General features: G+C 41.5%; 1 protein-coding gene across 1 annotated transcript; it reads right to left on the bottom strand.

Moving 5' to 3' along the window:
- Window positions 1-14,850: 14,850 nt before the first annotated feature.
- Window positions 14,851-21,972, bottom strand: LOC104356357 (cytochrome c oxidase assembly protein COX18, mitochondrial). Its single transcript, XM_033007777.2, has 6 exons — window positions 21,624-21,972; window positions 20,285-20,385; window positions 19,408-19,571; window positions 18,174-18,286; window positions 17,036-17,143; window positions 14,851-15,169 (listed from the first exon to the last, which is right to left on the bottom strand). The coding sequence occupies exons 1-6, from the start codon at window positions 21,879-21,881 to the stop codon at window positions 14,996-14,998; spliced, it is 918 nt and encodes a 305-aa protein (XP_032863668.2). The 5' UTR covers window positions 21,882-21,972; the 3' UTR covers window positions 14,851-14,995.
- Between the last annotated feature and the right edge of the window lie 702 nt (window positions 21,973-22,674).

A 22,674-nucleotide genomic window follows, 5' to 3' on the forward strand; every position in this document is an offset into this window, starting at 1 on the left:
CATGGCTTTTCATCAGCAGTGATGAAACTAAAATTGTGCAAGGAATTTGCATGGAGAGAAAACAGTCTCCGAATCCCTCTAACAGTCTGCTTCAACTAACCTATCCCGCAATTACTGTTCTGAGCAGTAATGTTTCAGACTCCTAAAGGGCACCTTGTCCTTACAAACATTATTCATCATGTTTGAGAAACCTCTATCAGCAACACCCATCAGTACAGAGGTCAGTTGTCTGTTCAAATTCAGGTGCTGAAAGAAAACCATTGGGCTCAAGAGCTCTGGTACCTCAATTAGACCTCTCAAATCCAGTTCAGCCTTTCAATAGCTTCAAGCGAAATCCGTATTTAAAACATTATCTTGTCAGAAAAACTTCACAGTTCACCATCTTCTACACCACGTTCCCAAAATGAAAAATACACACAATGCCAAATGGTCATCCATCACAGCCCTCAAATAGAAACCAAGACTAAAGCCAGTCCGATGTTCTCCTCTACTTAAATTCAAGTACTTTAAAAGTCACCGTGTCTGTGCCTGAAGATTCCTAGCCTATCTCAGTGTGAAGTAAAACAGATCATTTTAAAAGATTAGAGTGGAAAAGCAACTTCTTGGCTTGCTCTACCCTGGCTGTAAGAGTACATTTGAACTATGATGCAAAGATCTCTTCTCACTCTCTTGCACTTCCAAGGATCAGTCACTGACCACAGTTTTGCATTCTATCCATTCTGGAACAACCACACATCACTTCTGATCAGCACTGAGAAACAGTCCCCAGGCAAATTCAAAGCAAACACAGTAAGGCCCAAACTCCTGATTCTGACAGGCCCTTTTCCTCAAAACTGGCTGATGCTGAAGGCTGGCATTTGTTTCTAATTAACAACGTTCTTCCCATTACAACATGTGTGGTAGCCATTAGCGTTCCAAAAGGCTTTTCAACCTTTCTGGATCCTCCATTTAACACATCTGAGCCTCAGACTCCTGAAGCCAGAATCAAGCTTGTGATAGTATCACAAGTTCTCAGCTGTACTCTAGTAACAATTATCAAAACCATCTTTTTACTGTTCAAGTGCAGATGCAAAAGTGTGATTTCCTCGAAGGAACGCAGAGTATTTGGCACAGGTAAATGTGTTATGCTTCCCTACCACTCTCCAGGCCTAAAAAGGCCAGGTATTATTAGGCTTCAGAGCATACAGTACAAAACCCCATTTTTTCATATGGGGTTTGTCTACCAGAGGCTCTATTTAATGGTTTTTACACTTGCCATGGTAAAGATTTTGTTATATGCAGGGACACACTCGTATTCAAGTATCTGCTGTTGGTAGGAGATGAACACTCAGAGCTTGAGGAACACTCTAAGCACAGGATAAAAGCCTTGCTTTGAAACCCTTGCCCGCAGCATACTTGTCCCATGAAGTCAGAACATGAGATTCCAAGTGACCACTAGTCAGTACATTTCATGAATATTAAAATTCACTGAGAGTAAAGAAATGACAACAAAACTATTCTGGACAATGTAATCAATGCAGTACCATCAAAAAAGCTGCCTCCAGAATTTAAATGCCTTCTAGGCTTCATCTGCAGAAAGCTGAACTGGAAACAGCTGGCTGCCATGACATCCCAGTGTGCGAGGTGAAAGGGTGAATGGGGGTGGACAGAGGGGACAGGCTTCCAGGCAAAATGAAGCATGACAGTAACCCCAGACAAATGCTTCCACCCGGACGGATGGCACAAGGACTGGCATCCTCACTTTTCTCCGCCCTTAGCTTTTAGGAACATCGGCGACGACTGGTTCCTTTCCAGGCCACTCAGGACCATTTGTTACACATTAAGTTTTCCCCCTGGAATCTGCAAGAAATGAGCGAATTCCTCACCGCTAGCTTCACTAGTCTGTCTTTACACTCCAATCATTCTAACATCTGATGACTGTAATGACAGGACAGTTTTCCAAGCGGGAAAGATTATCTGGCACTTAAGGAGAATTGTGATCCTTAAGAAAAAAAGCCTCCATCATTCTGTAAATATCTGACATACATTAAACAGCAGAGGGACATTTTTGAATCATCTCCAGCACAAACAATTTAGATAACTTCTGAGTATGCTGTTTAACCAAAACTAGCTCCCCAGAATTTAATATTCCATCACTTGCATATTTGTTTGCTTCAGGAGTACAGAATTACATTTGTGACTTGTTTTTGTGAAAATGTTTGTCAATCTCCAGAAGTACATTGGCTTTTTGTAAAAACATTAATTGTCCATCTGCAAACTTGGAAATTGGTATTATTGTCTCCCATTTTCCAGGAGCTTCAAATCACATTCATTTAATTGATCCAGAACAAACTATTTTTTCTCCTAGTGATTTGTCACATACCCTGCAAACAGGCTAAAATGCATATAAACAAATAATAAGATAATGTACTTCAGTGTATTTTATCATGCTACACTGGAAAAAAATAACAGAAAACAAATGCTGGAGAACAGTTTGAAGCAAAAAAAAAAAAAAAAATAAGATGACTCAAACCACGATGCTTAGAATTCAGAGGAAAGAGTTTGGTGAATTCTGGTAGCTTCTTTAGATTTACATGAGTCTATGTGGTCCTTAGCCTCCCCCTATCAGTACTGTGTGGAACAGAATGTAACTGCTCCAGAGAGATGACGAAGGTCTTAATTCACTAGTCTAAGTATGAAATTAGGTGAAAATGATAGGCTTAAATTCCAGTTCTCATTCATTGCAGTTGATAATACTAGAGAATTCTTTGCCGTTTTCTACCATGGATCTAAGTGAAAGCAGAGACATCATTTTATCTATGCCTCGTCAAGAACACTGAGTAATTTGGTCAGTGAAGAATTTGCCCAAGTAACTGTAGTTGGGAGGGACAGTCAGGGAGACCGTGCTTCCCAAGTTTAAGTACCTGAGCCTACACAAAGCAGCAAATTCTTACTGGTCACCTTGCAGGAACACTCAGAGAGCCATCCTCCCCAGTGCCAGAGGGAACCCTCATTTCCCCAAACAAGGGAAGCAGTGGGCAAAAAAGAGCCATCTGGGCTCTGTGGCTAGCTATTACCCTCATCTGGAAGCCCAGTCCTTATAAATAGAGCAGCAGCAGTCTCACCTGAAGGACTCTGACCTTTTTTCTTTGAAACAAAAGTAGGGGATTATATTAAATAGAGCAGGTTAAAAAAAACATTATTTATTGTTACTTCCATTACAAAGTTAATTAATGCATGCAAATTATGAACTGGCAGCTAGATGAATGAGTCTGTGAAGCTCGGCTCTTTAAATAAAGGAACATGCAGACTGTGTGCGCTCACCTTAACCTGCACTAAGGTTAGGCACCTAACTTACACAGGCTTCTTTAAGAACCCCTACCCAGACCAAAAGCCCGTAGCACCACAGGATAATTGCACGCACCAAAAATTGATCAAAACCATCATGAGGACATTGATGAAAAGCACCGTTCCCTTATTATGAACTCACTTTGCCAATTTACGTGTGTTCAAAAGTTTCTGGTGGGTTAACTTTGTAGCTCCAGGCTTGCAGCAAGTAGTGTCCTCCTGTGACTTTTGGCTTGATCTAGTATCATCCATCCTCCCACAGCTGGCACGATGCTGGCGAGAAAACGCCCTGACGTCAGCATAAATTCTGTATTTGTATCCTCTAATCCGACACAAATGCAACGGCATAGTCCAGTTTGATCTAGATCATGCCTGCACAGCTGAGGAATCCAGCAATGTCTAGTTCTAATATTACGAAATCACAGCCTAAACTAGTCTCAAATCTACAGAATAGAGGCGGGGAGGAACCCAACCAACCAAAAAAAAAAAAACAGAATGAAAAAAGGGATCAAGGATACTCCCTCTGCCAGTTTTTACGTGATACAAATTCCCCACTGGCCTGTTCCCCTCACTTTAAAGATACTAACCGATGATCCCTCAAACTTTAAAACCAGAGCAACAACCCTCACTTACGAGATCAGCAGCTGCTGTTATTCCTAGTGTTACACTGAGCTTCAAAGGAACAAGGAGTATTTTATTTACCATTACAAATAAGTTAGATTAATTAAATATAGGTAGTCCAACAATAACAAGTGGGAAAAAAAAAAAAAAAAATTCTCCTGCCAGCTGGCCACAGGGCTGCACAAACGGGTGGCTTTGCAAAGACAACTAGGCAGTAAGAGGGATTGTCCCAACACCTGCCAATTTCCAATTGGCATCCTCAGCCCACAGAGAGGGAGCAGCTAGCAAGTTCCTTTCATTATTTCAAAGATCAATAGTGTTAAACACTGGGTTACTTCAAAGGGACATGGCAATGAGGTGGAAAAGCAGTGTACACTGCAAAGGGATGGGCTGATTAAGTTCTGAAACAGCATCAAGATGAAAGACAGAAGAAGAAAAACGTTTTGATACGAGGCCTGCCTGCTTGCCCTAGATTTAGAATCCTGACAGCCCAACAGCTAACAACATGAACTATAGCTTGAGCACCCCCGTGTGTACAGAAGCATATTCAAAAATACTAAAGCACCTTTTTCTTCCCAGAAACCATAGAACTGAAGTGCCAAAAATTACACTTTGTCCTTGAAAAAATTCTTGCACTTCAAAATATCCACCCTAGTAACTCAGCTTTGAATTAAGACTTTGGATTCCCCACTAAAACAAGCACAAAGAATAATCAGGTGGACTGGCAATGTATCAAACTCTCTGGCAGAGGCAGCACTCCCCTCTAGCACCCTGTAAATGTGGTTATATTATATTGAGACGTGCATCTTGAATGTGATGCTCACCTTCCTTACAGCACTTTAAGCTAATAAGCAGAAGGAAGTTAAGGAAACTCTCTTCTTTCTACAGTCTCAAACCTTTTATTACTAGCCGGGTTTGGTAATTTACTCACAGTTTATTTGGTGTTAGTAAAGCCAGAATGGGAAGCTTGCAGAAGAGGTGAAAAAACTGTTAGGCCAAACAGAGCTCTATCTCACATTACCTAAATAATATGGTATCATCCAGAAAAAAGTACTATACAGACTTTTTCAAGACACTTCAGCTGTGTTTCTCAGAAACCACCACAACAGTTTTCCTGATTTCTCCTCCAGAAATCCACCTCTGCTTTCTCATCTGCAGAAAGCACACCCTCTAACCTGACATAACTGCTTGCAAGGCTGCTCACTCATGAGGCCAGCATAAAGAACCGAGCAGATGTCTGACTGAGACTACTGCCTCTTCACAGCTCATAGGCTTGTCTGGTCTCAGACACATCATTATCTTTCTTTGCTCCACCCTTGCCTCAACAACATGGACTGAAAACAAAAGAATTATGTTACCACAGGCAAACATTGAAGGAAGGGAAAAAACAAAGCTGAAATTCTCAAACCTGGTCCTCTTCACTGGAAACAACATCAAACATCAAGACAAGGATTTTAGTACAGATAAGGTATTTTAACAGAGTAATTACCATGGCTGAGAAAGGAATCAAGCTTTTGGGCACACAGCCTTATTTTTCCAGGTCAAAACTATTAAAGCTAACAAGATCGCAGCCCTATTTTCGAAGTTGAGGCTGTATTTTCAAGACAGAAGGAAACATATATGACCTGTAAAAACTTATGATTTTAAATATCATAAATCCTAAATGAAGGTGAGCATGCAGTGTGTGCATGCGAAGGCTCTCCTGGCTGTATGCATATAAAGGAAACTCCACCTGCACTGGCTAGGCAGGGACAGTCAAAGTGCATTTAAAATGGTGTCTTTTTTTTTTTGCATTGTACATTGACAATATTACCAAGAAAACAAGATTTTCTATTACCTCTCATTCTCACCCTGTGTCCTCTTGACTTGCCTTTGCAGAATTATCTTCTGTGTTGCATTCGTACTAATGAATACTTCACAATGGCTTGGAATTATGGCTTTCGAATAGAAACGCAATATAGACACCAAAGGCTCCAACTTGTTCTCCATACAGGATCTGTGCCAGGATATTTCAGTAATTTTAAGTTCTATCAGAACAGAACCCATTCAGTGACTTAGCTGAATATAACTTGACTGATTTCAGTTCCTTGAGGTAAGTCTCCCTCTTAGACAGCTGCGTTAGACGAACAATCCTCTTCCAGACACAGGTTTCATCTAAAATAATAATGTAAGAAATCCACCTCTAAGTACATTCATTGGAGGAACCTTATTCTCTTTTAACTTGCACTGGCAGACCTTGGGTATGATTTTATAAAGTAAGTGGAATTAAAAGGGTGTAAACCAAACATGAATAACTGGAGAACCAAGCATTTAGATTAACAGACTACTGTACCCACATATTGCTAAAAAAGCACTGAAAGTTGGCTTGTATGGTAGAAGCAATCAGACTGACTGGCAAAGGTCATGCTGAAGTCTTATGCAAGTTAAAACTTCAATCTCTATAGAAATTCCCACATTTATCTATGGTGCACAATTTGCTCAGACCTGAAATGGCCTACCTGCAATAGAGAAAATCATACAGGCTCAGAATAAACTGGCTTGAGTTCAGAACCGCAATCTTTCTGCCACAAATGGATTCATGGGGATTTCAGAATTAAACAAGAAACAGACAAATGCTACCTGATATATCAAATTAATGGTTACAAAGCATTTGATACAAATGCTTATCACTGCTGACAGTGGAAATTTAAATCGGTGCCTGACAAGTACCTGCTGGGGCAGGCATTATGCGTGCCTTTCCCATACAAGGATCTGCTAGCTCTTCAGCATATGCACTATTATCTGCACAGAGGAATATGTATTTATGAAAACATATATCTATATCTCTGTATGCAACACTACTAAATACACTGTTTCTCTTTATGTGTGTATGTCACATATTGCTTGCTCCAGCAGAGACATAATAGCGAAGAAAACAGATGCTTTTTTCATCCAGAACCTACCTAGGGTAACTCAACTCTTAGAAAGTATCAGACTTTCAGACACACCAAAAAGAATGGCAAATTGGCAAAAAAAAACCCAATTTCGTGTACTAAACATTTGGTGTCCTGCCAGAGCTGTTAACCTGTGTGAGGTATTTTTCAGCCATCAGTTTCAAGGCCCTCTGCATGCTTCCCAAGAAATCTGATGTTACTTTTCTACTACAAAAACCCAGACCTCTGTGGCTTAAGGCCCTGCCCAGAAGCTTCGGCATGCCCAGGTCCCAACTGGCAGCGTGAGCCCCCTCCCAATGAAGCCTGCAAGGGGAGGTGAAGGGGACTCTTCCAGAGCTGCACCGAGTCCCAGCTCCCCCTGCTTCCAGTTCACCAGCCAAAAACTCACTCCAGCTTTGCCCACACTCTTTTTCCAGTACCATCAGCTGAGACAGAATGGCAATAGGACATTCAGAAAGATATTTAACACCCTCTAAAGATCCAGAAACCATTTCCTACATCTGATGCAACACTGGAAAAGGCCTTATTAGATCAGTTGTGCCCGCATGCCATGACCTCCTTACCTGTGTTTTTTGAGTTGTTAGATATCATTAGACAAGATGCTTTTCGCTGCCTCGTTTAACTTGCTGTTTCACACGCAGGAGGGTTTTTTGGCATAAGAATATCCCAGCAGCATACAGATGTAGCTATATCATTGGTGATTCATAGCCAGACAGTGAAAACATCTCCATGGGCAAACCAGCCAGCTCTGTGCAAGTGCAGCATTATTAGTACGATGACATCTGCACTTTTTCTCCAGAATTGCTGTTCTCAGTCAGAAATCGCATCTCATCCCTGCCTGTAAAGTTACAGTTGTGTAAGCACAGATCTATACTGTAGGCAGAATGTTGCAACATAGCAGTATCAATTAATATCTTCATATGGAAAGTTGAATTTTGATACCCTTTCAAAAGCCTAAATAGGTTTGCCAAGGTGCCAAAAAGCAACTGTAGGAGACACACGGTTCTACAGTTCCATCACACAACAAACGGTTAAGTGTCTGACCCAGGAAAACAATGGCAAGATTAACACACAAATAGCAGAATTGGTAAGCATATGGTGTAATTAGTTCTCCATGAGTTTCACTAAGCTATCACCACAATTCAAATAAATGCTTCAAATTCTGTGTTAAAAACTTTGCTACCAATTTTTTGTTGATTTAGTTTACATCAAAGTAATAACTTGTAAACTTTTACAAATGTAGAATAAATAACTAATTCCTTACCCTTCATTTTATCAAAGAAAAAACTTTAAGTCAAACCCAGTGTTTACACAGAGTACAGAAGTCTGTAACTATTTAAAAATCATAGTGCTTTAAATTCAGAGACATTGCAGTTTTTGAGGTGAATGCTCGTAGCAAAACTTTAAAAATCCATAGATGCATCTCCATATTAGTCTACACAATTATTAAAGCACTTCAAGAAAAAAATAGTGAAAACCAGGCGTTTATAAATTAAAGGGAGAAACAGGAGGATCCAAGACACGTGGATAACATATGATTAACTAATCCTAATTGAAAGGCCTAGAAAAAAAGACTAGGAGGAAATTTCCTACAAAATGGAGCATGCTCCTGTTACTTCTGCCTAAGCAGAGTTGAAGTCTAGGGAACTTATGTAAAATGTAGTTTCCAGTTTTGGATTTCATTTCTCTTACTAGTTAAAGAATGATATCCTGGCAAGTATGCAAGCACGGGTTTTCACTGTTCTCAGCCTGGCCTCGAGATACTTTCAGGAAGCATATTTAACAGACTTCTGGGAGAAAGGGACGAAAATTACGGAACAAGAGAGCAAGCTGTGGACTAAAGCGCTACGCCCAGTCTTGCAGCGCCACACAGCTACTGCTCACACCGACAATGACAGACTGTTATGTGCTACGAGCTCACTTCTGCTCTCAGCCCGGTGCGTGGTCCCACAGCGCGAGGCTGCCGCCGAGGCCGAGCGCACCCGCCTGCAAAGCCCAGGCCTTCTCCTCCGTGCCCAGCCCTCGCTGCTGCACAGCAGCACTCGAGTACCAAGTAATGCAGAACGAGAAGCAAACCACGTGGAACAACGTTATTTTCTTTGTTTGTCTCATGATGTTGAAACACAAACTACGGTTTTCTTTAAGGACCAGAAGCATGACTATCCAGCACTCGGTGTCAGCGTTACTTCTAACTCAAATAAAAAGAAACTGGAAAAAGTGCACTCTGACAGCAGTAACGCTTCCTTACTCGAGTTCAAGTTGCTGAAATGCCACTTTTAGTCTGAAAATGATCAGCAAACACAAAACTGCTTTCTTAAAAATCACAGAACCGTGGAGAAATGCTAAAACAAAGATAGGAGGGGTGTGGGCTATACACACGTGTGCCTGAAGGTATATATACTGTCTCTCCACAAAAAAAAAAGGGTTTTTTTTTGCCCCTTTCCGGCCTTCTCACCTTCTGCTTTCTAATGGCTTGTGGTATCAGCTCTCAGACAAGACTGAAACGTGCCTGAGGCATGTGGGTTTCTTCAACACTGGGTGGAACACTTACTTCCTGTCTTATAGTTTATTTTTACGGCTGAAATCCATGAATCTTTTTTCATGTCTGGGATGTTATTTAATAACCCCTTTTCCCAAATTTTTCATCCAGTACAGTAAAGTAGAAACAGTTACTGAATTTTACTTATTTACTGTTTAAAGGTCAGCTTAATGTTCTCAAGAGATTCCTGGGGTTTATGGTATTTATTTCTACTTTTTGGGTTTTTTCGGCAATGCTAGGGAAAACAATTTAGAAATTCCAGTGCTTCTGATTGTACTGAAAGTATTTAAAGAATTTGTGGAGCAGGATCTACTGACTGAACTTCAGAAATGATACATAAATTAGAAGCTTGCCTTTATTTTACAGGAAACTTATAGTTAGGGAATATTTTGACAGATATCATCAATTTAATCAAACATAGAAATTTTTGAGATCTAAGTCACTGTCTACTCTGGTGATAAACTGAAAGGTCAGGACATTTCTTCCATCGGCGCAATACAAAATGAGCTACAGAGCTATTGCCATGCAAGGGTGGAGCGAGGCACGGGGAACCGTCGTCTGTATTTAGGACTGCAGCATCATGCCAACTTGCATTATGCCTGGACAATGGCTACACAATTCAGAAACAAAAATACTAGCAAAAGCTATCAATGGGAGAATTGCAACTTCCGCTCCGTAATTATCACTGTTTCCATCTGTTCCACAAACAAAAACATCCCTAGTTATTCCCATCTGCTGCCCTATGCCAGGCAATGAAAGGAAGACTATTGTGCAGAATATCCTTAAGCAGTTTGTTTTCTCACCGCTCCCTTTTGTGACAAATTCCTTATGCACCATCATATTCAGGGGTTGAAGGAAGTGAAAAAGTTAAAAAAACAGACTACAAAATGTTCCTTTTATCCACCTTCTTCCCCTTTTGTTTGAGGGAAATCTACAAAATACATCTTATACAAAATTGCTAACAATTCTGACAAAAATAAAGCATTGGTATTGCACAAATAGCAAATTTCTGAGTCAATGGAATACACTGAAAATGTCTGGATTCTCTAACTTTAGGAACAGTTCCTCTGTGAGTGTTTGGTAGTGCTAAAACAAGTCTTCCTTATTTTTAGAGCCAGGGTATTTCAGGAAATAACAGTATGAACTGTCAACTTGTAGCCACATCAGAATCTTCTATTTAACAAACAGAGTTCTGAAAACCACAGAATTTCTGCTTTTTCTTCCCCCCAAAATATGCAGGTGCACCTCTTATTTTGCATATATAGAACATTGAACTGCAACAAAATCTAGAAGCTTTACTCTGAATGCAGCTAAATCTGCTAAAACGGGATTTTATCACCTTGGTATCTGGAACAGCCAGAGCAAGACACATAGCACAGTTTATTTGCCTCCAGGCAACTCCTGGACCTGCAGTTAACCAAAAACCCAGAGCCCTGTGAAATTTATCTCTGGGATCCACTTCACTCAAACTAGCACTTTCTCTGAGATCCATCTCTAAAGAAAGAAACTTACTCTAATGGTATCTCTTAAATTAGAAGTACTCCACAGTGACATACTGTAGTACCTCTCATGTTCTGTGTTTCTGAAGAATAGCAGTTTCATTTGTGATAGCATTTATCCCATGAAAAAGATAATCAACTCTTGTATGCCTTGCATGTATTTTACCAGTTGTTGGCAAATGTGAAAGTCCTTGGCCAAAGTATCCCAGAATGGTGTCTTTCTAAAATCCAGATGGTGAATGGTTAAATAATTTTGCCATGCATCTACTTTTTAAAAATAATATGTAAATTAATAAGTTGGGGTTTTTTATATTCAGTTTTAGTCTTAACAGTCTGGATTTTGTTGACCTCATATCCTTATTACTAATATACATTTCCTTTCCAACACAGAAAAAACAGTGAACAAAAAGTAGTAAAGAAAAAAAAAGAATAATAATATCACAACCATAAAATAGCTTCAGTTTTCCTGTACTTCTACCACGTAGCTGGGGGATCAAAGATGCACGAGACAAATTTCCATGCCATACCTCAGACTCTGACTATTCATCAAAGAGCAAGGACAACTAAAAGAGTTCATTAGTAACAGTTCATTACTATGTTCCCAACTCAGAAGTTCAGCCCAACAAATGTAAATATTTTCTAAATGTGATTATGTGTTCTTGGCAATTTAACTGACAGAAATGAGACAGAAGTGGCTACCCTGTCACATAGAGCACGGGAGCCAGTCTGACCGAGCATGCAGAATTCCAACTTGCAAAGCCACAAGTGTGACACAACTTCCCACGTTTGCATGCCAAAAATCACTAATGGCTCCAGCTGTAGCCAAATTGTGCCCCGTCATCCTCCCCAGTGCATCTAGGAACACCCAGGAACAGGTACTTCAGAGCAAAGTACAGGAAACACGTAACACCCAAGTGTGGAGTAACTCACCTCCAGAGCACTTTCCTAGTAGTCCTACCAGTCTGAGTTTGGATCTAGTTTAGTAGGTTTTTGTAAGATCTGAAATCATTCCAGACCTTTCTTACCCTTACACTAACTCTAAAGACATTTATCTGTGTCCAGTTCCCATCAAATCTAACACCTTACAGACCTTCTGTATACACTTTTGAGTTTTTATTAACCTTCATTATTTTCTTGTGTATTTATCAACCGCTAAACTTGGCACCTGACCACTCAGGAAAAAAAAAAATACAAATCACAATTTACCTTACTGGAGATTTATTACGAAATAATTACAGATCCATTGGAAATAAGAAGGGCCTTCTCCTGACACATTTAGTTACATGAGACCAATGACTCCAAGCATAAGAAACAATCAACTATGCCCCTGAGATGTTATCCTGTTGCCATTTTAGACAAGGAAAAACTTGCCTTTGGTTTGAGTGGGATTAGTAGTAACTCACTAAATCCTGCTATGCCATTTGAGGTGGCAGAGAATATAAAGTCAGTCTTTCTATAATTCTGTGAGCAACGCCAAGAGCACTGTATCTCACTCAGCTTTCTTGCCCTGTTTTCCCATGCAGCCAGACCTGGTATCAACACTGTGAAGTGACTCATTCTACAGCACTAAAAACAAAACACAAGTTCCAATACCAACATTCAAAATCTTGCACATGCACCCCGTTAGTATAACCACCAACCTATTTTCCTGTAAAGAATTGCATACCTGTTTGCAAATGAGACTACAACCTCTAACTGAAATCTCTAAAGGGAAAGAAATATCTTTTGGGGAAAGAAACCTTATTAGAGTAGCAAGCTTGCTATTAATCTTTAAGGAAACAGAAATCAATATTGAACAACAGTTAGAACTGCACATTTTCAAATAGTGCAACTTAAAATTTCAATTGATGCTCCTCCTCTCTAAGAACTACAGAAATTAATGCAGTATATTATTAAACAAACTGTACGTACAAGTGGAAGAAAACGTGCAACTCAGTGATTCGTAATAAGAAATAGGTAGGTAAAAGGATCGCTGAGTCCCTGATGTGACATGAACCTACAATCAGTCTGTTTAGGATGGGATGCTGCTAGAAATTACCTGCGCAGGAACAGCAAACAGCATTCTCCTCTGGACCTGTTCTGTAACTGGCAATATGGATCCATAATACTGAGTTGTATGCTTGAAAAGAGGTTTTTTGAAGAATCTGTGATATTTCTAGAGATAAGGCACTAATATAACCACAGAACCATCAGCTGGAAAGGGATTTCTGGAGGTCTCCAGTCCAAGCCCCTGCTCAGTGCAGGGCCCATTAAAGCAGGCTACTCAGGGCCTCGTTCAGTTAGCGTTTCGAGTACCTCTGGCAATGCAGATCCCCAAATTCCTCCAGAAAACCAGGTGTTGGACCATCTGCAAGGTAAAAACCATGTTTTTATATCAACTCTGAAACGTTTTGTCTCCCAACTTGCCCCCGTTGTCTCCCATCCTTCCTCTGCCCATTTCCGAGCTGAGTTTGTCTCCATCTCCTTTGCCACTTCCCACTAACTGCCTGTAGACAGCAATAAACCTCCTCTCTGTCTTTGCAAAGCCATCTCTTTAAGGGGCATATAGCAATATTAAATTTAAATCAAATTTAGTAAGAAAATAGAATTTATATGAATTTTTTAAGCTTCTGAAGCAAGCATGAGAGAATATATCATGCATTCCCGTAGAGAAAATACATCCACTAAAAGACAATTTGAAGCGCAGTATCCCGACTGAAAATTAGGAACATTTCATTTTGAACAACATATCTGAAAAAACATCACTGTCCTACCTACACACCAAACTTTGACAAACTCCTTGAACCCTATCTTTTGCTCAGGGGTCAGGGTGACAGAAAACTAAGAAAAGAAATAAAACAAGACTACAGATTCTTTCTACCAGAACAAAGGCATGTGACCGTTGACTACATCTGCCTGGTATTACACTTCCTTCTCTCTTTCCCAGTGCTAAATAGTTTTCTCTTAACTACAAAATATTCCCAGTCAGTTTAAAAATTGCTTCCTATTACCAAAGATTAATAAGCACCAACAGTTAAAACATGAATCACCCTGACTCTACACCATGACAACCACCTGAGAGCAAAAACAAGCAATGCTTTGCCCCCATCTTGATTTCTGCTTCTCTAAGAAAAAAAGATAACCTTTTATGAGACAGGACTGGCACAGACTTCTGTGCAAAGGACAATAGTGCACAGAAGTTTCACAACAATGTATGTCTGCTGACTTAAGGTGTATGCAGAGCGAGGTGAGATGTGAATGAATACCCCTGCAGTAAGTGCCTACATGCCATGACACTGACGTTTACATGAAAAAGTATCAAACATAAGGTCCTTTTAAGGCAGAAAACATTTACACTCGACCTTTAGGATTTATATTAAAAAGAGATTTGATACACAACTGAATGAAGCATGTGGTTTCTTATCATCACTGATTCTTTGCCAAGGTGTCACTGGCCTCATTTTACTACATACAGCCAGAATGCCGTCACTCCACCGGTGATCACCAGCAACGATACAAGAAACTCATCCTCCTAACACCAAATCTAATGCACAACAGAGTGACAAGGACCTAGTTTACTCTGCAGTTACTGGAAATCAGCTATCAGAAGTATTATGAAGACTATCACATGAACCACCAGGACATCAAATGACCATACCTGATTACCAATCAACCTGCACCAGTGTCTTAATTAATTAAACCAATGAGTACAGCATCAGTCCATCTAGCCTTTCCCCTCACACAAAAACTTGCTGTTCCCTAGCCCATAGGTCAGATCAGCTTTGATAGAAGAAGGAAGCTGAGAAGTCACAGTTTTATTTAATGTTCATCTGCACAATTCCTTACGATAATTCAGGAGTCAAACCTGTATTACAGCACTATTCTAACTGCAAAACAACCACCCTTGAAACAACACTTCCCAATAAACATGTTTGTGCTGAAGAATCATTCCTTATGGCCAGACAGTCACTGCTTTATTTGGAAAATAAATATAATTCCAGCTGCAACATTTCACAGTAAATAAGTACACCTCAACAAAATAGCACTACTTAATTAGCCATGCAACATTTGTGGGACAGCTCTTCTGACAGTTCAAATCATTTCTTAAAACTGTATTTGGTAGCCAAGGCAGACACAATATCCCTGTAAGGAGTATCCGAGTCCGATTTGGTCCTTGGTATGCAGCACAGTCGGCGAAAGGTCGGAGAACGCAGCAACAGGTTGTGTGAGAGTCCCATGAAGCTGGAGGACAGCCAGTACAACGCCATGGACTGCAACGAGACAAGTACCAAGGTCAGCCTCCCTAGATGCAGTGAGAACACCACAATTTTAGGCAGCTCTTCACGAGCCATGACCACTGGTTACTCCCAGTTATCGAGAAAAATAACTCACCTAAAGCCACTTCTCCCAATAACAATAATGGCTTCCATTTCAAATCTATTTTTCACTCTTTCTCAACTCTTCTGGGAAAGAGTCATCTACACTGAAATTTGACAACAGTTCGTGAATTCATTCATACTAAACTTGCTTGAACGTCTATATTTCAGACTATAAGTTTACCAGCCAAATGAACATTTTGAGATACTTTGTTTTGCTAACCACTGAAACAATATTGAGAAGTAGAACACCCAGTAAAAATTAGAAGCATTACAAGCAGATTGTGGAAAATTTTCTGATCTAAGAATTATGCTGTTCTCCTCGTAGAGTAAGTAAACACTTAGTAAACCTTTCTCTATACATCCTTATAAAAAGTTTTCCTCTCGTTTTTGACATCACTGTTGTGGTTTCAGCCTGGTCGGCAGCCAAACACCACACAGCCACTCTCTCCCCCTTCTCTTCCGGCAATAAGAAGGGACAGTTGATCCAGGCTTGGGGTTCGAGATAGGACTGGGATGGGCAGATCACCCATTATGGTCATGAGCAAAAGGCAGACTCATGAGGGGAAGAAAAAAAAAGGACATACATTTATTACAGACACTAACAACAACACATAACAGAGTAAGACAGTGAGAAGCATTGCCACATCTTGAGAATACCTTCCCCCCACCCCTCCCTTCTTCCCGGGCTCAGCTCTGCTCCCGATATCTCTACCTCCTCCCCCAGCGGCACAGGGGCAGGGAATGGGGGGTGCAGTCAGTGCTGCTGCTGCTGCTTCCATCTGTGGTGGAGGGAGCTTCTGGAACTTGTTCCCCCTGCTCCATCGTGGTCCCCCTCTCACAGGAGACAGTCCTCCACAAACTTTCTCCAACATGAGTCCCTCCCACGGGCTGCAGCGTTCCCCACACTGCTCCGTCGTGGGACACCAACTTTCTCCAACTGGAGTCCCTCCCATGGCTGCAGCCCTTCCCGAGCTGCTCCGGCGTGGGACACCCCCGCATGCTGCAATCCTCCCAGCGCTGAATTACAGCAGTGGGGCTGCCTTTTCCCACAAGACCCCAGCCTTCTTCAGGCACAGAACCTTGATCATCCAGTTGAAAAACATAGGCCATAAATCAGTGTCTGCTCCACCGTAGATCTCCACGGGTGGCAGGGGGGGCTGCCCTGCCATCTCCCCACAGGATACAGGGGGGTCTCTGCTCTGGCACACCTCCCCCCTCCTTTCTTCCTCCGTTCCTCCACTGACCTTGGTGTTCATGCAGCTGCAGCAACTCCTCCTCACCAGTCCCACTGCTCCTCACCACGTCCCTTCTTAAATACGTTATCGCAGAGGCGCAGCCGATTGGCTCAGTTTTGGTGCAGAGGTGGAGCTGACTTGGAGCTGGGGGAGCTTCGAGAAGCTTCTCACAGGGGGCCACCCCTACAGCCCCCTCCCCTGCCACCAAAAAACCCCACCACTCACTCAAGCCCAGGACAATCACAAAAAGGATGCTGGCCTGCTCTGAATGCCCTTCCATGCCCTAGTTTGGGTAAATCATGTTTATACTCAGTAAGTTTGTAGATTCCTCCATCTTGGACAAAAACCATTCCAAATGCGTTAAGAATTTAAACGCAGACAAAGACAACTGATTTGTTTTAGGGCACACTGTATTGGAGAGCATAGTCTATTAAACACACAAGGTATGTGGGCTGCTCTTTAAGCTCTAGGAACATACCAGAGTCACAGGTTAACAGATGCACCATTCAGACCCTGTACTTACAGAGGGGACTGTTGCAGCAACAGGGATCATTACTACTGACACCACTCGAAAGAAATTTGTAGCAAGCTTCTGGAACCTGGAAACTTCCGTTTTTTGCAAAGCAAAGATCTGAAAGGGGAGAAACCCACAGTTACAAACGAGGTTTTTTTGAGGGGACTAAAATGAGTCACAAGACAACAGTGGGGTTTCCTGTAACCCAGCATGCTTATCCACCTATGACTTTCCCTTTGCATGCTCCATTTCAATTAACATACTGCTACAATCTTTCACGTAACCTGCCTGACGTTTTACAAGCTCAATCCTTTGTAGAAAATACCGCACCAGCCTAGCAGAGTAGCTGACAATCATTTCAAGGTAATGCAACCTTACACAGTCCCAACACCTCAGCCTGAAGCACAGACTGCTGGGAAAAAGGACAGCCCAAAGACGGCTGATAGGTGACCGAAAAAAAGCAGAATCAGCTCTGCACTCACACACTGACTTCTTTTCTCTAAGACAGTCTATGTCAGACATGACTTAGAAGAAACTAGAGTAAGAAAAATCCAGAGGTTTAGAGCTTGATGAGAACACCTAACACAAAAATCAAGAAGAATAATATTCCATTAAATTACCCCAAAAAATGGGAAATGAAAACTTTTTTTTTTTTTTTTTTTTTTTTTTTCCTGTTGAATAATCTCCTCAGCAATCTTAAAAAGTTTGGATTTTTTCAATTCACTAAGAACATACAATATTGTTATTGTGACCACAAGGCAGTAACAAATAACTGGGGGGGTGGACAGAACAAATCAAACAACTCGACATGTGCTTTTGGATGCTTAACAACCAGGAAGCTCATTAGAACATCATTCTCAGAGAAACCTGGGAATCAAGACTAAATTTTACAGAGGCTCAGGTAAAGCCAAAAAAGCATCTGAGACAGGTCGCATCAGAATTCGTCATCTCTAAACAAGACACTCACTCATACATTCAAACCCATAGAACAATTAAGTTAATTTGCAGTTCTGCCCAATGCATTTAAAGCAGTGATAACCTGAAACTACCCTTATGTTACCAAGTTTTACAGCTGGTTAATACTGTCTTACAATTCTATAAAAAGAATTATCCTTTTGCAATCATCCTCTTTATTCTACCAACATACCTCCACTATCAGCAAATTCACAATCCCAAGCACAACTGGCAAAATCCACGTAGAATCTGGCGCCGTGAGGTCTGTAAACCACAATGCTCCACCTACTGAAAACTGTTCTTGAACTATATGAATAGTTTAAAGAAAATACAGAATTAAGTATGATTTGCTACCTCAAGTTAGTCAGAACCATACCATGCATTACAGTCAATCATCCAAATTTCCAGGTACATTTTATCTACACGATAAATACCATTAAAGCAGAAATCTTTGGTTTAACAGACAGCATGTAAAGGCAGTCTGCTATCAATACAAGTAAAAAATGGTGGGAGATAGAAGCTGAGATCCAGCGTAGCTGATGACAGCCACTGATTCTGGTAAATCTGCAATGAAAACTAGACTAATCTCAACCATCTTTTTACAAGCCAATGAGGAAAATATGCAATGCGGTAATGTACAGTGACTATATATTTTGTGGTTTTGAAATACTTATATTTTTCTTCATAACTATGTAACTTGCTACATTTTTGTTTTGAAGAACAAACTACTAACTCTTTTCTGAAAAATCAGAATATCAGTATTTGCATTTTAAAAAAACTCCACATATTCATCTTGCCCATAGTATTTCATATGAAACTTCACATGGATGAAAAAAATACACATTAACAGTGAATGTGCATGGCATAGGTAACATTACTTGCTAAATATGCTTATCTTGTGAACCAGAAAAACTCCAAGACAATTTTTTTTTTCTAACCCTGTCTTCAGAAGAACACAAAATAATTAAACGATCACACGGTCTAACAAAATGCCTCACATTGTTTCCAGAGCTCAGACCCTGATAATGCTTTTAAAGAGGCATCCATCCCACAAAGCTCACAACACTATTACAAATAATGGGAGTGTACAAGCAGCAATCAGTGATGCTCTGGAAGCTGCAAATACCTGCTGGAAGAGTTAAAGCCAAAGTAAAATATAAGTGTGGTCCAGATGTGAGTTCTTTGATTATATGAACTGTGGTTTAATCTAGTAAAACATGTACAATGTATCTAATCAAAGTGTTTGAAAGTCATTTTTATCTATGCTTAAACTTTATTAAGTTTAAAAACTTAGTAGTGGAGTAGTTTTTATATCAGCTGGTACACAAAGCTCAGAAGAGTGTGTTCTTTAACCAATGAAGTATCTGTAAAAACAGTAACTGAACAAAAAATGACTGTTAAAAAGTGTGTCTGTTCAGATTAATCACCTTCTGAGCCCGTGGCTCCAACACTGCAGTTGCGCAAAGCAAGGGACACACAAATCCACATTGGAACCTGTACCCACACCAGTAAAGTGGCTTTGAAGGGATGGCAGTTGTCTCGAACGTACAGTTCCGTAATAATCCTCCGTAGGTTTTTCTTAAAGTAGAATCTTTTAGAAAGAAAGAAAAAAAAATTCTTCTTAAAATACCTGTTATAGAGAAATTTCTCAGATTCTGAAATAACAATTCTACAGGCTGTGCATGTCAAGCTGGCTTCTTTAGGTGCAACTCTGGAAAACCTGAAAAGTCTTTCCTCTTCAAACATGCCTCTCTCCTATATTATCCCTCTTCCCTCACAACTTTTAGCCCTGTTGCTATAAGCAGCTTTTTACAACAAAATTCACCCTTGTCATTGGCAGCTACTAGTAACTTGTCTGGTATTGTATTTCATGGTGCTTTTTATCTGAAATAAGGTATAACTTCCTCAATACAGAGGCAATCAGCCAGTTGTCACCCGCAATGCTGCGGCTCAGACACACTGCTACTTCATGGGGTGCAGTACTACAGTAACAAATAAACACGAAAGCCTTAAATTTCGGCAAATTAGATACCATAACAGCTAAAGGAAACTTTAGCCACAAGTAAAGACCACAAAACCAGTCCTGGATTTGGCCTGTAACCATAAATCTATCACAAGTTCAGAGCTTTAAAACGGCTATACTCTGAAGGGCAATAGAACAAACACAACTGAATCACAGAAGTGGTAAGAAAAGCTTTGGGCAACTGCGTAATTTTTCTGTAAGACTGTTGTTTGTAGGACCTTCTCTCCTGCCACCCCTCAACCTTGAATGCATTTATAGGGTATAAACAATCACCATCCTACCTGGCCACCTTCTCAGACCAACCCAGTTGCTTTCCACGAACAGAAACTTCATAGCGAAGATGCTCAGCTAGTTTTTTAATCTCGGGCTGCAAATTTTCCAACTAGCTAAAGAAAAGGAAAAACATTTACGCACAGTTACATGTAACAACCACTTCCTCTGCCCACCTGGACATTAAAAACAAGCGACAAGACAAGGCACACATCTGTAAACATCTTTTATATTAAAACAAGATGAACACGTGAAGATATACTAGTGAGCAGTATTTACAGTAACAATCAAAGATACCATCTTACTACTAAATGAAATAAACAGAATTAGATTTTACATTTTGTTTTTATCAAGTATCTTTTTGTCTCCACTCAGGAATTGTAAACAGCTACTTCACTTAACAAAAAACCCCTCTAATGACACTTCAAAAAGATTTACAGCCCAGCAAGACACAACTTTGCAGTCACTATCCTGAGAAATAAGAAGAGTACAATGCGATATTCATTTCTGCAATCAAAAGAAAAGGAAAAAATGAATAATCATTACCATAAAAAACAAAACCAAACAACCCTACACCAAACACACTGCCATAAAAGAATTATGTTTCTTCTGCAGTAACACTCTTTGAGTGATGGTCACTGAAGAACCTTGTCCACGAAACACACCTGTGTTTACCAGCCTGATGGTCACACCTGATGGTGAAAAACAAAGATCCCACTGACTCCAGGCCGGAGTTGAGTCCTGGCAGCTGGGAAGCACCACCCTCCCGAGTTGGTGAAGAAACAGCACAGAAAAGGCGAAACTCCCTACTTCATGCCCCAGCACTCTAAAGGCTCCTTTAGCCCTGTAGGCTCAGCAAAACACCTCTTCAGTAACTTCAACCGTTTTCCTCACTTCGGAGGAAAAACAGGTATTTAGAGACTGCTGAAAGCTAGTTTTTGCTGGCGTGGCATTAGCAAGTGCTATTAACATAGCAAATGACAGAAAGTACCTCGCACACACCACCCGACTCTCACGCGAAAACAACTCGATTTCCATGTAGTTACCATTTATCAGTTTTAGACTTCGCGTGTCCAAGGAGGGGCCGATGCAGGTTTATAACCACTGAGAAGTCCGCCACGAGCTCCACGAGGCCGATCAGCAGGACCCTCGGTAAAGGCGCAAACTGCGGCCCCGACCACACAACCGCGGTGTTATGGAGGGGTACAAGCATCGCCCAAAGCTGGCCACCTCCGCACCCTTTGTTGCAAAATATCGGTTCACCAGGCGCTGCCGGCCCCAGAGCCCCTCCTTCCCTCCCTCCGGGCCCGGGCTGCCCTCAGGGCAGGGGGCCGGCGGCCGGTAACCCACCTTGGCCAGGATCCGGCCCTGCTGCGCGGCCAGCGGCAAGGTGACGGCGGTGCGGAGCAGGGCGGCGCCGCCCACGATGGCGGCCCACCACGGCAGACCCGCGGCCGCCTGCAGCGCCGCCAGCCCGGCCTCCGTCCCCTGCACGGGCGCCGATTGAGCCAGCCACTCGTACCAACCGCCGGGGCCGGCCCTCGCCGCCGCCGCCGCCGCCGCCGTTAGCCGCCATTCCCGCGCGCCGGCCCGCGGCAGCCGCCACATCGCGTGGCTCGGTCACCGCGCCGTCCACCTCCCGCGCATGCGCCCGCTGGAGGCTCCGGAGGCGGGGCGCGGCCTCCCGGCGGCCATGTTAAGTGCGGGCAAGGAGCCTGGCGGCCGCACCCCGAGCAGGCGATTGGCCCGTGTTCACTCCTTAATCTCTAAATACGGTTTTGTTCATTCCTCCTAAAAAAAAAAGACCTGCCGGGTCCCACAAGCATATGCACCTGGGTTATTAACTGATCTAATAAAAATAATTACACTTCTTTTTTTTTTTTTTTTGTAATAATGCGAGGGAAAAGTGGAGAATATTCCTCATACAGCCTTCCAAAACCTCCCACCTACCACTGAACAAGCCCGATGCCCCAAAGGCAGAATGGTGCCTGTGGGCCGTGGGCAGAGCTTCTTTTTCAAGTTGACAAAACCAATAGAAGAACTCACACCCTCTGAAACTCGATTCTTTTGACCCACAGAATTGCGAGCAGTAAACAATATCAAGCAGTATTTCTGAGGAATATTATTTCAGAGTAAGAACGCAAATAATCCTAAAAAGCATTGAAGCCTTAAACAAAAAATTCTATTAGAGGGTTCAAGGTCATACAGAAGACCAGAAGGACACTATTTCTCATGTGCAGTAAGGTACTGAAATGACGTTTCAACCATTTTTCTCCACAGTGAGTCTGGCATCCATTTTGCTAGAAGCAGATCTTTACACGTGGTACCTGAGGTGATTAGACAGCTGTAAAAAGGAGCTTGCTTTTATTTAGAGCATCACCTAAAGGCAGGTATAGGACAG

The sequence above is a fragment of the Tyto alba genome, unplaced genomic scaffold (genome assembly GCF_018691265.1).
Source record: "Tyto alba isolate M040663 unplaced genomic scaffold, T.alba_DEE_v4.0 Super-Scaffold_23, whole genome shotgun sequence".
Lineage (NCBI taxonomy): Eukaryota > Metazoa > Chordata > Aves > Strigiformes > Tytonidae > Tyto > Tyto alba.